Raw genomic sequence first — 16,397 nt, 5'->3', positions numbered from 1 at the left:
TCTGGCTCCTCTCGATGTGAAGGAGCAGCGGCTTTACTTTGAGTTCCTCCCGGATGGCAGAGCTTCTCACCCTATCTCTAAGGGAGAGCCCCGCAACCCGGCGGAGGAAACTCATTTCGGCCGCTTGTACCCGTGATCTTATCCTTTCGGTCATGACCCAAAGCTCATGACCATAGGTGAGGATGGGAACGTAGATCGACCGGTAAATTGAGAGCTTTGCCTTCCGGCTCAGCTCCTTCTTCACCACAACGGATCGGTGCAACGTCCGCATTACTGAAGACGCCGCACCGATCCGCCTGTTGATCTCACGATCCACTCTTCCCCCACTCGTGAACAAGACTCCTAGGTACTTGAACTCCTCCACTTGGGGCAGGGTCTCCTCCCCAACCCGGAGATGGCACTCCACCCTTTTCCGGGCGAGAACCATGGACTCGGACTTGGAGGTGCTGATTCTCATTCCGGTCGCTTCACACTCGGCTGCGAACCGATCCAGCGAGAGCTGAAGATCCCGGTCAGATGAAGCCATCAGGACCACATCATCTGCAAAAAGCAGAGACCTAATCCTGCGGTTACCAAACCGGAACCCCTCAACGCCTTGACTGCGCCTAGAAATTCTGTCCATAAAAGTTATGAACAGAATCGGTGACAAAGGACAGCCTTGGCGGGGTCCAACCCTCACTGGAAATGTGTTCGACTTACTGCCGGCAATGCGGACCAAGCTCTGGCACTGATCGTACAGGGAGCGGACCGCCACAATAAGACAGTCCGATACCCCATACTCTCTGAGCACTCCCCACAGGACTTCCCGAGGGACACGGTCGAATGCCTTCTCCAAGTCCACAAAGCACATGTAGACTGGTTGGGCAAACTCCCATGCACCCTCAAGAACCCTTATTATTATCATTATCATTATCCGAATGATAATCAGATTCAATAAATTTTGTCCATGGTTAGTGAGAGTATGCAGGGCTGAGCTCTGCCTGTGCCGGGCAGGTTCTGTTTTAATGTAATGTGGTCTTTTTAAATAACAACTCCTAAAAATGGAAGTACTGCACTTGTCATCTTAGCTTTATTGCAGTTTACCCACACACGTGGTATTTTCTACAAAAAAAATATGTTATAAATTAGACCAATTCTTATTTGGTTTTATAAGAATGCTATGCACATTGCTATACACACATAACATATTGCATAACTACAACAAAATACTATATGAATTAAAAAAAAAAAAAATTTAATAAATCAGCAATCTGTTTATGAAGAAGAATGTCCTGCAAGTGAGAGTTCAACTCTGGAGAGACAAATTACGCTCCAGGATAGGCTTCCCAGTCTGTTGGATCTAAAATAAAGATGGGGAATTAGAATGTGGGTCAAAATGTTTTAACAGTTCAAACAAATTACATAATTGTTTTGTCATTTGACTGGACTACTACAAAACACAACAATGTTCATTTGTTTACTGTACATTGTACCTGTTATTTTCGTTCCTTCCCTCGTCTCAGCCGAAACACCGATGCCAAACTCATTTTCGCCAGTGACTCTGAAGTAGTAGATCCCGCCCTCCTCTAAGTCCGACACCTTGTAGGATAATCTGTGGCATCTGTCAGTGAGTCTTGTCCAGCCTTTTCTGCTGATGTCCAGTATGTCAACAAGGTAATTGTTTACAGATGCTCCTCCCTCATTCTCAGGAATGTCCCAGGTAATAGTGGCAGAGTTCATGGTCACGTCTCTAACAGCTAAATGTGTTGGGGGGCCAGGGGAATCCAGAACCCTCACACTCAGAGTCAAAGAGGTGTTCCCGACAGCATTTTGAAGTTTGACTATGTATTTACCAGAGTCATCGCGAGTCACTTTTTCCAGCGTGATGGATGTGACAGAGCTGGTGGTGTTTACAAGTCCTCTCATTCTTAAATCCACATCTGCCTTTTCCCATGTCACACTGGGTACAGGTTTGCCAGTGAACGGCACAGTGAAAGTGAAGGAGCTGCCCTCTTTAACAAGGAGTGTCTTCTTCATCTCAGTGCTAATGTCAAACTTGGGTCCCTCTTCTATCTCCATAGCAATTTGAGGGTCTGTTTCAGGACTTGGCTCACTGATGCCTACCTTATTAATAGACTTAACAACAAAAACGTATTCTGTTTCTGAGGTAAGCCCCGCCACTTTAAACTCTGTCTTTTCTGTGTTTTGAATGGCAACAACCCAGTTTTCTTCTCCGGATTTTCTGAATTCAACTTTGTAGCCAATGATTGGTGCGCCACCATCAAACAGTGGCTTGTTCCATGACAGGGTGATTGAAGACTTGGAAGAATCAATGATTATCGGCTTTGCAGGAGGGGAAGGCAGAAACTTTGGATCTTCTGCCATGGTGAGTGGACATGGTAGACTGGGTTCGCTTATTCCTGCAGCATTTTCGGCAAAAACCCTGAATTCATATTCACATCCTTCGTGTAGGCCAGAGGCTTTAAACCGCAGGTCATATACAGTTTTCTTATTGACACGTACCCAACGAATGCCCTGCTTTTCTCGCTTCTCCACGATGTACCCACTGATCCGACTACCGCCATCAGATATCGGTCTCTTCCAGCAGATTGTCATAGCGTCACTAGTTGCACTTGTGACCTCAACATCCGTTGGAGCACACGGGATGGTGAAGGGATCAGCTGCTTTGATCGGATCACTTTCCAAAGTTTCCCCTTCTCCGTATTTGTTCACACCCCTCACTCTAAACAGGTATTCATTGCCTCTGAGCAGCTTGGGTATCTTGCAGGTAGTTGCTATTAACTCATCATATACACGTGTCCAGGCTACACGGCTGGTTTCACACTTCTCAACAATGTAGTACATTATCTCTGCGCCACCAGTATCCTGAGGGTGTCCCCATGACAAAGTGCATTTCTCTGCTGAAAGTCCAGACACTACCAGGGGGCCAGCTGGAGGGCCTGGTCTATCTAAGACTTTGCATGTAATAGTGTTAGATGTTGTACCACAAATATTCTGTAGGGTCAAAATGTATTGGCCGGAGTCTTTCCTTACACTTTCCCTGATGATTAGAGTAGTATGTGTCTTTGTTGCGGTAATCTCAATCCTACCCTTTGTACCAATAGTTAAACTATTCTTTGACCAAAACACTTGAGGGCTGGGGCGGCCAGAGATGTCAGCATCTATTCTTAGAAGGTCGCCAACTTTGACAACCAAACCCTGTCTAAATTTGTCCTCTAAGATAATTTTAGGTGGCTCCACATCATGCTGCACAGTAACAGGTCCTGTGGTTTCAGAAGGTGCACTGAAGAACTCCGCTGCATTCTTTGCAATTACCCGGAAGTCATACTGTTCACCCTCTGTGAGGCCAGTCACCTCCAAAAAGGTGTCAAGCAAGCTAGTGAAATTACACTTCAGCCAGCAATTATCAGGAAGCTCTTTTCGCTCAACAATGTAACTGGTTATTTTAGCCCCACCATCATATTGCGGTTTGTCCCATGAGAGGGATACTGAAGTGTTGGTTATATTAGTGACTGTGAGATTGTGTGGGGGATCACAATGGTCTCTTGCTGCCACAGGCTCTGATGCTTTACTGCAAAGTCCAACACCCGCAATATTCTCTGCATAAACCCGAAACTCATATACGAGGCCTTCTTCAATACTTGTAACCTTGAATCTGCTCTCCATCACTGGACCCCTGTTGAGCTTTGTCCACAGAATACTACTTTGATCCTTGCATTCAATATGATAGCCCACAATTGGGCTGCCACCATCACTACTTGGTGGACTCCATTTAATAAGCATGGTAGACTTTGAGGAACTCACAACAGTAATATTGAGGGGTGGACTAGGGACTTTGAAGGGGTATTGGGCAACGATAGGTTCAGACTCAACAAAAGAGCTCTTGCCATAGCGATTCTCTGCAGCAACACGAAACTGATACTCTGTGCCCTGCGTCAGACGGGTTATTTTGATAGAGGTCCTGGCAACTGTGGCTGACACAGTCTGCCATATTGTACTGTCTGTATCTCTCTTCTCAACGACATAATTCGAAATTTGACATCCCCCACTATATTGGGGGGGTTGCCATGTTAAAGACACATAGTCAGCGCTCACGTCTTGCACACTAATGTTGCATGGTGGTCCAGGCCTTTCAAAAACATTAACATGAATTTCAGCAGAGGCAGCACCAGCGGAATTGGTCAGAGTTACCTCGTACAAGCCGACGTCTAGCTTAGTTGCATCTTTGATAACGATTTGAGATGACGTATCGAAAGTGCTAACATTTACCCTGCTTGTTTCCTTGATAGAGTTACCATCCTTCTTCCAGGCAGCTATTGGCTGTGGTACACCCTTGAATGGCACTTCAATCTTTAAATCATTCCCTGCCTTCACACTGAATGTGCTGGAGAGCAAATTAATAACTGGCTCAGCACGTGTGTCTTTTAAAGCAACAGGTGTCGATAGGAGCTTTGGTTCACTCTTTCCTTTTTCATTTACAGCCCTTACTCTAAATAAATATTCCATTCCTTTTGTCAGTCCACTGATGACTGCTTCCAAAGCTTTACTCTCGGAACAGACTGTCCATGTGTCATATCCCTGAGCCTGCATTTCTATAACATAACATGTAATTTTGCTCCCTCCGTCATGATCTGGCTTTTCCCATGCAAGTTTTACACTGTCTTGGGTCAAATCCCTCAGTGAGATTTTTCCAGGAGGTAGAGGAGCTTCAGACACTTTAACACGCTCCTGTGTTTCCACTGCTAGTCCAGTTCCATACTCGTTCACAGCCAAGACACGGAAATAATAAAAACATCCCTCCTGCAGGTTGTCAATCTTTAAAGAGTTCCTCGTACAGGTACTACAAACACTTGTGAATGCCTTTCTGGCTTCCTCTCTCTTTTCCACAACGTAGTGTAAAATGTTTGCTCCCCCATCAATAAGCGGAGCCTCCCAGGAGATGGTCACATAATCTCTTTGTACATCTTTCACTTGCAGGTTTGTTGGTGCAGAGGGAGTATCCAACACCCGGACGTTGATAAATGCTGATTTGGAGCCCTCGCAGTTTTTAGCATTCAGTTCATACTTTCCAGTGTCAGTTCTATTCACATTTTCAATCAGCAAAACTGTGTACGAGCCTGTTACCTCTATTTGCGTACGCTCACTGAGAGGACCACCTTCTTTTGACCATTTGACCTCTGGTTCTGGGCTTCCTCTTATGGGGACATGAAGACGTAATGTTGAACAGGCTCGAACACTTACTGTCTTTCGCAAAGCTGCGTCCAACTCGATTTCAGGTAGCTCCAGTTTTTCAGCTGCTACCACAGACCTAGGTAAGACAAAAGGCTCTCCGACTCCATTGGCATTTGTTGCACGCACCCGGAAGTTGTACTGTGCGTTTTGTCTTAGCCCTTTTATGGTGTACTTTGTATCTTCTGTGTTTGGAATGCATGTGATCCATTCATCATCTGCTGCTTCTTTCATCTCAACAACAAATCCAGTAATGGCAGCTCCGCCATCATAGATAGGCTTAGACCAGGATAGAGACACAGTGCTGAAGGAATAGTCTGTCACTTTGAGGTTGTTAGGAGGACCAGGAGGATATGAAGCTTCGCACACTTTAATATAATCACTTGGCTCACTGGCTGAACCAACACCAGCAGCATTCTCTGCCGATACTCTAAACTGATAATAATGTCCCTCAGTCAGTCCTGTGCATCGGAAGCGCAAGTCATTCAATCTTCTCTTGTTGCACTTAGTCCACCTGACACCGTCTTTGTCGTGTTTTTCCAAGATGTAACCATCAATCTCGGAGCCCCCATCGGCCTCAGGTCTTTCCCATGTCAACATTACAGAATCTCCAGTCACAGCACTAGCTGTCGGGGTAGAGGGTGCACTCGGTGTTTTAAAAGGATTTTCTGCCGTGATAGGGTCTGATTCCAGAAATTCTCCAACACCAAATTTATTCACAGCACAAACTCTGAAAATGTATTCTCTCCCTGGTGTTAACTTTGTCACTTTGCAAGCAACGGCTTCCACGTTGGGATCAACTCCTGTCCATGTGACACGGCTTGTCTCTCTCTTCTCGACAATGTAATGGGAAACAATGGCACCACCATCATTTGAAGGAGGGTTCCAGTAGAGATTGATTTTTTCCGCACTGACAACTTTCAACCTTAAAGGTCCTTGTGGGGGACTAGGTCTATCTAGTATCTTTACATTAACTTGGATAGATTTTGTTCCATCAATGTTTGTGAGACTTAGGACAAAATGTCCCGCATCTCCTCGTATACAGTCCCGGACTGTTAATGTGGTATGAGTGAGGGTGTTTTTAACATCTATTCTTGGTGTAGCTTTGTTGATTTCCTCTCCATCCTTTAGCCACCTTACATCAGGCAAGGGTTTTCCAAAGTAATCAGCTTCAATTGTGAATGTTTCGCCAGCCTGAACGACAATTGTACTCTTAAACTTGGGGTCCATGTATACAGAAGGCCCTTCAATAACATCCTCAGCAAAAATAGTTATACTTTCGGAGGGTTTACTCCAGACACCCGCACCATTCTTGGCAGTTACTCTAAACTCATAACTTTGTCCGCCTGTCAGGCCTGTAATTGTGAACTGATTTTCAATAACATTTGTGAAGTTTGCTTTCATCCATCGACCACCTGGAAGCTCTTTTTTTTCCACTACATATCCTGTAATGGAGCTCCCACCGTCATACTCTGGTTTGGCCCACTGGAGGGTGATATTCTCTTTTGTAATAACAACAGCGTCGGGTTTACCAGGTGGCTCACATTGATCTCTTGCCACATAGCAGTCAGATATCTTGCTGGGTGGACTGATTCCAGCGATATTCTCAGCAAATACTCTGAATTCATACTCAATACCTTCCTCCAGGCCTGTTGTTTTGAAGCGAGGGTCAAGTATGGCAAGTTTGTTCATCTTGGTCCATAAAATGCTATTTTTCTCCTTACGTTCCAGGTGATAGCCGGTGACAGAGCTACCTCCATCCTTGACTGGAGGTGTCCATTCAACCAACATACTGTACTTTGTTACGACGGACACAAAAGGAGTTCCAGGAGCCATAGGCGCACTAAATGGATACTGCGCAATTACAATTGGAGATGTTATCGATGTACTCTTGCCATACCTATTTTCAGCAAAGACACGGAATTGATATTCACTTCCTGTTTTTAGTTTTGTGACTTTGATTGTGGTTCGTACTGTTGTGGCTGATACAGTTTGCCACTCCATGTTAGTAATTTCACGTTTCTCCACAATATAGTTGTCAAGTTGACAGCCTCCAGTGTATTCTGGGGGCTCCCAGGAGATAGAAACATAGTCAGAACTGACCTCATCAACCTTCACAGGTCCTGAAGGTGGGTCGGGCTTTTCAAGAACCACTACTGTGATTTCCCTAGTATCGTCTCCAGCATTATTTCTCGCTGTGATAGAGTACTGACCAGCATGCTCTCTGGCAGCGTGTCTGATATGAAGAACTGTCAATGATGATGTGGTTGCGATCTCAAGCCGGGATGTTTCTTTGATGGCTTGTCCATCTCTTTTCCATTCTACCTTGGGAACTGGATTTGCAACCACGGGTATCTCTACTTTCAACTCTTCACCGTTTTTGACCGTGAATGTGGTAAAATTTAGCTGGAGTTTTGGTTTTAAAGCCTTTTCCTTTGCGGGATCAGTAGTAGACTTGTCTTTAGCATTCTGTTTGCTCTTCCCAACAGATGTGCTGGGCTGTGCTGTAGAAAGATGACACAAATATAATATTGCAGGGACGTGAGTTATTAATGTCACATTGTGATAGAAATGTATTTTAAGGTTGTGTTTACATTATGACTAGATAAATGTTTTTTATACCTTCAGCAGCAGAGGTGGATGACTGGATATTCCTTGCTGTGAGATCAGTATTTTGTGTCAGATTTACTGGCTGAGATTGATCCTTCATTTTATTTCCCACCTACAAAAAAATTACAGTTGTCCTGTCAGTATATTGTATTAAAAGCAGGAAAGCTAAAACAAATAAACGGGATAATGTTTATGAGAAAGTATGACAAAAGTCTTTCACAACAGAGCAACTTACTGTATGTTATCTTGTAAGTAAAATGTACTGGTTATAGTCATGCTGGTTTTCAAACTAAATATATAAACAGTAAAAAGTAGTGCCCAAGGACAACAATAGATTTAACATTTTAATATCAGAGATAAACTAAATTAATGTTTCACAAAATAGATATAATGTTGCCTGAATTAAAATACACACATATTGTACTTAGTATACCTTGCTGCCGTAGTTTTAAAAAAGTACTCACTTCTTTGCTGCTTGCTTCCATCGTCAATGCCTTATTATTCCAAGAAAAACTGAAGTTTAACTGAATGAAGTTTGAGATATAACAAGATGAAGCTGTGCTCGTAAGCAGCCAAACACACACAACCCCAGCAGTTCAGCCTGCTTTATCTCTGAAGGTATGCAGCTACTAAAATAACTACATGACTGACTGGCCAGCTGCTGCCTCTTCTAAAGTTAGTTCAGCTTGCATGTGTTTCAAAACAGTAGTAGATGTAACTACACAAAATAACAATAATTTCTTCTGCATAGAGTAATCATAGTTTTAATGTTTTCAATGAATGACACCTGTTTTTAGAGGATAATAGGATTGTTAAGTGTTGTTATGGCAATATTAAGGCAAAGTCCAATTAAATAAGCTAGTCCAGAAATAGAATACAAATATTGTACAAGAGTAAAATGTTTAAAAAGATAACTTCTGTCGAAAAAGTACTCCAAGTAACACCACAATGAACATCAATAAAAGAAGAAGGCCTAGATATTCATTAAAAACAAGGTAAAGGTTCGATTTAACAGTTGGTATTTTTGGCCACGTTACACACATTTTGAGCAATAAAACTGTATGAATATGTAATTACAAAATGTCATTTCAATCAATCAATCAATGTTTATATTTATAGCCCTAAATCACAAGTGTCTCGAAGGGCTGCATATACAATACAATATCTCCCATTTGAAGCCTCCCTTCCATGTGGAATTGCCTTTTATGGTTTAGATCAGGGGTGTCAAACTCAAATACAGAGTGGGCCAAAATTTTAAACGGAACAAGGTTAAACAAATTAACCTTTTAACAAGTTTTGCATTAAATATTGAACAAGCAAGGCTTATATAACTTTAGTGACATGCAAAATCCAGTTTCAAATAAGAATAATAATAATTTAAAAAAAATATCAATGGCATATCAAATAAAATGTAAATAAAAATGTAATGCCTTTTTTTCTATTTGCAATCTTCTGAGGTAAATATCAACATTTTTCCACAGGCTAATAATACATTTGAAAATAAAATAACAATAATGAATGAACCAAACATTCAAGCCTTGAAGTAGCAAGAGAAAATGCATGAATAAAACGTTAATTATTGGTCAGTTTGCTGGAAGTTTCCCGGAAGAGTTAGTGCTGCAAGGGGTTACTGTTTACTTTAAACTCAATCGTTTTGAGATCAACTTCAGATCCAGCAATTACCGTATTTCCTTGAATTGCTGCAGGGCATATAGTATGCGCCTGCCTTGAATTACTGCCGGGTCAAACACGCTTCCCAAAATAATTAGTGCATGCTTAGTATTACCGCCTGGTCAAACTCGTGACGTCAGGAGTGACACTTCCCCTGTCATCATTTTCAAAATGAAGGAGGTTGATTTCAATACCGGTAATTTGAAATTGCATAAAGGGAAGAAGATTAAGAGCTATTCAGTAGGATTTAAGGTCCAAGCTTACATCATACTCAAATTTTTACTGCATACCTTTGGTAAGTGCCGGAGTGAGAAGAGGTTTTATAATAATTAGCGCATGCTTTCTTTTACCGCATGCCTTTGGTAAGTGCAGGAGTGAGAACGTGTTTTAAATTAATTAGCGCCCTGGCGGCAATTCAAGGAAATACGGTATAACTTTTATTGTTGTTTATGTTTTTGTTTGTTCTTATTAGGCCCTTCTTTAGAAAAAAAACAACTTTGTTTTTTATATGGCAAATATGCAACATTTTCCCCCAAAAATATCTCAAAGTGAAATATTTAATGTGACATTGATTTTGATTAATTATAATTTTTTTTAAAGAACATAACAGCCTGCATGGCAGCTTTGTGTTATTAGAGTAAACATTGCAACATTTTCTTGTCACATTTCACCTGTTTACTCTTTTATACCACATTTTCTGTTTTTTATTTTTTTAATCGTATTTTTAGAATGTGTTTAGGGCCTTTAGAAAATTACCCGCGGGCCGCAAATGGCCCCCGGGCCGCACTTTGGACACCATTGGCCTAAACACAATCATCCATGATTTAATGAAATGAAGCAATGGATGTCCGCTAACTTTTTGCAACTCAACGCCAAAAAAACAGAAATGCTGATTATCGGTCCTGCTAGACACCGACCTCTATTTAATAATACAACTTTAACATTTGACAACCAAACAATTAAACAAGGCGACTCGGTAAAGAATCTGGGTGTTATCTTTGACCCAACTCTCTCCTTTTAGTCACACATTAAAAGCGTTACTAAAACAGCCTTCTTTCATCTCCGTAATATCGCTAAAATTCGCTCCATTTTGTCCTCTAACGACGCTGAGATCATTATCCATACGTTTGTTACGTCTCGTCTCGATTACTGTAACATATTATTTTCGGGTCTCCCCATGTCTAGCATTAAAAGATTACAGTTGGTACAAAATGCGGCTGCTAGACTTTTGACAAGAACAATAAACTTTGATCATATTATGCCTGTACTGGCTCACCTGCACTGGCTTCCTGTGCACTTAAGATGTGACTTTAAGGTTTTACTACTTACGTATAAAATACTACACGGTCTAGCTCCAGCCTGTCTTGCCGATTGTATTGTACCATATGTCCCTGCAAGAAATCTGCGTTCAAAGGATTCCGGCTTAATAGTGATTCCCAGAGCCCCAAAAAAGTCTGCGGGCTATAGAGCGTTTTCCATTCGGGCTCCAGTACTCTGGAATGCCCTCCCGGTAACAGTTCGAGATGCTACCTCAGTAAAAGCATTTAAGTCTCACCTTAAAACTCATTTGTATACTGTAGCCTTTAAAAAGACTCCCTTTTTAGACCAGTTGATCTGCCGTTTCTTTTCTTTTTCTCCTCTGTCCCACTCTTCCTTGTGGCGGGGGTCCGGTCCGGTGGCCATGGATGAAGTACAGGCTGTCCAGAGTCAGGAAATCCAGGATGGACCGCTCGTCCAGAGTCGGGACCCAGAATGGACCGCTTGCCTGTGTATCGGCTGGGGACATCTCTGCGCTGCTGATCCGCCTCCGCTTGGGATGGTTTCCTGTTGGCTCCACTGTGGACGGGACTCTCTCTACTGTGTTGAATCCACTTTGGACTGGACTCTCACGGTTGTGTTGGATCCACTATGGATTGAATTTTCACAGTATCATATTAGACCCGCTCGACATCCATTGCTTTCGCTTCCCCTAGAGGGGGAAGGGAGGGTTGCCAACATATGCAGTCCTCTTCAAGGTTTCTCATAGTCATCATTGTCCCCTACGTCCCACAGGGTGTGAGTTTTCCTTGCCCTTATGTGGGCTCTACCGAGGATGTCGTTGTGGTTTGTGCAGCCCTTTGAGACACTAGTGATTTAGGGCTATATAAATGATCCATACATCATTTTTTTACTCCTTATCACTGTCAGGGTGGACTCAATTCGAACCACACCAGTAGCAAATTACTTAACTGTACCCTCCATGTACATAATAAAAAGCAATTCATGTATTTTCTTCGTTTAGTTCTGATATAACAAAACATTGACGAAAAGCTTGTATTTTATTTTGTAATATGAAGCCGGAAATACAACTACCAACGAAGAAGAACCGGTACAATGATTCCGGAGGTAATTCGCCCAGAAAGAGTAGTGACATTACTACCATTACGCGTATGACTACGACCACAACTATATGGTATGTAATTCATACGTTAGTTTAATGTTTTGTTTTTTTAAAATATATTGTTTACATTGATGTTTTGTTGTGACGACCGGAACGAACTAAAAGAGACCCTACCAGACGACTGTGAACATCTACGCAAGCCTCTGTATTTACGCAAATGGCGTAAGAGTTATACCTCTTCTTTAATTTTTTTTTAACTTAGCAACCGTAATCAACCATGCCGATCCAGTTTGTCTATGGGAACCAGGACTTTGTTAAAGATGTATATGCCAATATTGGTACTACACCCCGCATGGTATCAGCATCAAGGTTTGATGCAGCTGTCCAAGCTGGATGGGCAGACAGGATGGCGAGGGGGTTGTTCCGCTACCATTTAGGGGACTTGCAAACACGCGTCCTGCCCGGTCCATGTGGTTTTGTGGCCCAGTTGAATGTCGAGAGAGGAACTGAAAGAAGAAAGCCACAGAAGATACTCAGTATTCAGCAGGAGTTCAACGCCAAACAGTTTAATTTCAACATGATCAATCAGGATGAGATCATATTTGAGATGATGAAGGAATCTGAAGAAGGACATGGAAGTAATCATCATGCTTGCAAGACAGTTGTGCTGGTCAATGTCAGTCCTTTGGAGTTTGGACATTGTCTTTTTGTCCCTGATCCGTCACGCTGCTATCCTCAGGTGCTCACAAAGTCGGCCATTCAAGTCGGTGTTGAATCTGTCCTGCTGAGCTCTGACCCAGGCTTTCGTGTGGGCTTCAACAGTCTCGGGGCTTTTGCATCCGTCAATCATTTACACCTCCATGGATATTACCTGAAACACAAGCTCAATATCGAATCGATGCCAGTCAGACCGATTCTTCCTGAAATCGGATTTTACACTTTAATGGGATTTCCTGCAGGTTTTTTGTTCTACACCGAATCAGGGGGCGCGGATGACGTCGCAACCGCCATCTGTCGTGTCACCGACTTCCTGGTGGAGGCCAATGTTGCTCACAACCTGTTCATGACCAGGGGGTGTCCGCCTTGTGGTCACACTCAGAGCGAAAGAGACGACAACTTATTGAGGAAAGGTGTGCGGATTGCTGTGTGGCCCAGAGTAGCTTGCTTCGGTACCAAGGAAGAGTCTGCATTGAACATTGCTCTCTGTGAGCTTGCTGGACATCTGCCATTTAAGAACAAGATGGACTATGAGCGCTCTACGGAATCACATGTAATAGAAAACATTCAACAATATCTTCTACCAGATGAGGATATGCTTAAATTAGAAAAGCAGCTTACTCAGCAGCTAGTAACACCGTAGTGTTGGGACAAAGCATTGTAAACTGATGTGCCTATAAGATAAATAAATGAAATAAAAATACACTTTTCTAAGATATTTCACTATTACTTGAACCCTACATTTGTGCAATAATATTTTAAGAGAGATAGATGCCCAGACAGGGCAGCACGGTGGAGGAGGGGTAAGTGCGTCTGCCTCACAATACAAAGGTCCTGAGTAGTCCTGGGTTCAATCCCAGGCTCAGGATCTTTCTGTGTGAAGTTTGCATGTCCTCCCTGTGACTGTGTGGGTTCCCTCCGGGTACTCCGGCTTCCTCCCACTTCCAAAGACATGCACCTGGGGATAGGTTGATTGGCAACACTAAATGGGCCCTAGTGTGTGAATGTTGTCTATCTGTGTTGGCCCTGTGATGAGGTGGCGACTTGTCCAGGGTGTACCCCGCCTTCCGCCTGATTGTAGCTGAGATAGCCACCAGCGCCCCCCGCGACAGCAAAAAGGGAATAAGTGGTAGTAATGGATGCCCAGACAGGTAAAATCTTGTTCATCCCCCTGAGGTCGAATATGCAACTTGACAAAATGTGCCAATAATTAGCTAAAGAAAAAGTCCCCATTAATTGTATAAAATAATTTTAACCAAAATTCTGATTAATCCCCAAGGAGAATATCATTTGCCCAAATGGCATCACCAAGGTAGCAAAGCCAACTCAAATGATGAACATGTTTTCTTGCTCACTCATGATGAGGTTCCTCATTGTTGAATGCACAACCGACGCAGTGATGTGTGACGGGTTTATTTTACCTCAGCATCCGCGTGCTGCCTTGACAACAACATTCAAAGGCATGTGGCTCAATCACTAGGAATTGTAGATTGTGTTTGGCATCTCAAGTTTGTTGTAATGTACAATATGTGGTTTATATTTGCTAGCTATTTTTCTTCAGCCTCTCTTTTGTCTGTACTTATTAGAAGATGGTAGAATTAAAAACATAAGTACATTTTAAGACTAAAGACTTGGTAGAATTGCTCTGTTTCTTGCCACTTATAATAATAATAATTGTTAGATACTCAAATCGCTCACAGAGAAGTGGGAACCCATCATTAATTCACACCTGGTGGTGGTAAGCTACATCTGTAGCCACAGCTGCCCTGGGGTAGACTGACGGAAATGTGGCTGCCAGTTTGCGCCAAGGGCCCCTCCGACCACAACCAATCATTCATTCATCATTCATTCACCAGTGTGAGCGGCACCGGGGGCAAAGGGTGAAGTGCCCTGCCCAAGGACACAACGGCAGTGATTTGGATGTCAATAAGTGGGAAGCAAACCTGGAACTCTTAGGTTTCTGGCACGGTCGCTCTACCCACTACGCCATGCCGCCCCACTTGTTTTCAGACATGTTGAATTTTGTAAATGTGATAACAATAGATAGCTTAAGCAGTGATGAAAGTATAGGACAAAAATGGCATTTAAGATATACAATACAATAAAAGACTCTGCAGCATCGCGTGGACATCGGGGGCGGTACCTCTGGATTGGCAGACCGGGGTGGTGGTCCCTCTCTTTAAGAAGGGGGACCGGAGGGTGTGTTCCAACTATCGTGGGATCACACTCCTCAGCCTTCCCGGTAAGGTTTATTCAGGTGTACTGGAGAGGAGGCTTTGCCGGACAGTCAAACCTCGGATTCAGGAGGAACAGTGTGGTTTTCGTCCTGGTCGTGGAACTGTGGACCAGCTCTATACTCTCCGCAGGGTTTTTGAGGGTGCATGGGAGTTTGCCCAACCAGTCTACATGTGCTTTGTGGACTTGGAGAAGGCATTCGACCGTGTCCCTCGGGAAGTCCTGTGGGGAGTGCTCAGAGAGTATGGGGTACCGGACTGTCTTATTGTGGCGGTCCGCTCCCTGTACGATCAGTGTCAGAGCTTGGTCCGCATTGCTGGCAGTAAGTAGGACACGTTTCCAGTGAGGGTTGGACTCCGCCAAGGCTGTCCTTTGTCACCGATTCTGTTCATAACTTTTATGGACAGAATTTCTAGGCGCAGCCAAGGCGTTGAGGGGATCCGGTTTGGTGGCCACGGGATTAGGTCTCTGCTTTTTGCAGATGATGTAGTCCTGATGGCTTCATCTGGCCGGGATCTTCAGCTCTCACTGGATCGGTTCGCAGCCGAGTGTGAAGCGACCGGAATGAGAATCAGCACCTCCAAGTCCGAGTCCATGGTTCTCGCCCGGAAAAGGGCCGAGTGCCATCTCCGGGCTGGGGAGGAGACCCTGCCCCAAGTGGAGGAGTTCAAGTACCTAGGAGTCTTGTTCACGAGTGGGGGAAGAGTGGATCGTGAGATCGACAGGCGGATCGGTGCGGCGTCTTCAGTAATGCGGACGTTGTATCGATCCGTTGTGTGAAGAAGGAGCTGAGCCGGAAGGCAAAGCTCTCAATTTACCGGTCGATCTACGTTCCCATCCTCACCTATGGTCATGAGCTTTGGGTCATGACCGAAAGGATAAGATCACGGGTACAAGCGGCCGAAATGAGTTTCCTCCGCCGTGTGGCGGGGCTCTCCCTTAGAGATAGGGTGAGAAGCTCTGCCATCCGGGAGGAGCTCAACGTAAAGCCGCTGCTCCTCCACATCGAGAGGAGCCAGATGAGGTGGTTCGGGCATCTGGTCAGGATGCCACCCGAACGCCTCCCTAGGGATGTGTTTAGGGCACGTCCAGCTGGTAGGAGGCCACGGGGAAGACCTAGGACACGTTGGGAAGACTATGTCTCCCGGCTGGCCTGGGAACGCCTCGGGATCCCCCGGGAAGAGCGAGACAAAGTGGCTGGGGAGAGGGAAGTCTGGGCTTCCCTGCTTAGGCTGCTGCCCCCGCGACCCGACCTCGGATAAGCGGAAGATGATGGATGGATGGATGGATGGATGGATGGAATACAATAAAAACATTAAAGGTAAATGAATCAATACATTCAGGAATAAGCTGTCAGAAAAGAGTGTCAAAATGTAAAGTAAGTAAAAACAAGATATAGACTAACCCAAGCAGTAACTTAAAAATGATAAATGAATGAAATCAGGACAAATTATATTGTTTCTTCATATACTTTGTAAAGTTTTTTAAACTTACTCCTATTAGTACATTGAGTGCCTTGCTCATTACACAATTTAACTCTACATACTTATCGCTT

At 43.8% G+C, this 16,397-nt stretch overlaps 2 protein-coding genes across 2 annotated transcripts; one reads left to right on the top strand and one right to left on the bottom strand.

Moving 5' to 3' along the window:
* Positions 1-1,047: 1,047 nt before the first annotated feature.
* Positions 1,048-8,464, bottom strand: LOC133563419 (titin-like). The gene is made up of 4 exons (XM_061917542.1): positions 8,304-8,464; positions 7,852-7,951; positions 1,473-7,733; positions 1,048-1,339 (listed from the first exon to the last, which is right to left on the bottom strand). Exons 1-4 carry the CDS (start codon positions 8,322-8,324, stop codon positions 1,305-1,307), a joined length of 6,417 nt encoding a protein of 2,138 aa, XP_061773526.1. The 5' UTR covers positions 8,325-8,464; the 3' UTR covers positions 1,048-1,304.
* Positions 8,465-11,865: 3,401 nt separating this feature from the next.
* On the top strand, positions 11,866-13,320 carry LOC133563422 (GDP-D-glucose phosphorylase 1-like). The gene has a single exon (XM_061917544.1). It carries the CDS (start codon positions 12,168-12,170, stop codon positions 13,248-13,250), a length of 1,083 nt encoding a protein of 360 aa, XP_061773528.1. The 5' UTR covers positions 11,866-12,167; the 3' UTR covers positions 13,251-13,320.
* The last annotated feature ends 3,077 nt before the right edge of the window (positions 13,321-16,397 follow it).

This window comes from Nerophis ophidion, linkage group LG12 (assembly GCF_033978795.1).
Source record: "Nerophis ophidion isolate RoL-2023_Sa linkage group LG12, RoL_Noph_v1.0, whole genome shotgun sequence".
Lineage (NCBI taxonomy): Eukaryota > Metazoa > Chordata > Actinopteri > Syngnathiformes > Syngnathidae > Nerophis > Nerophis ophidion.
This window is presented reverse-complemented; position numbering and strand designations above follow the sequence as displayed.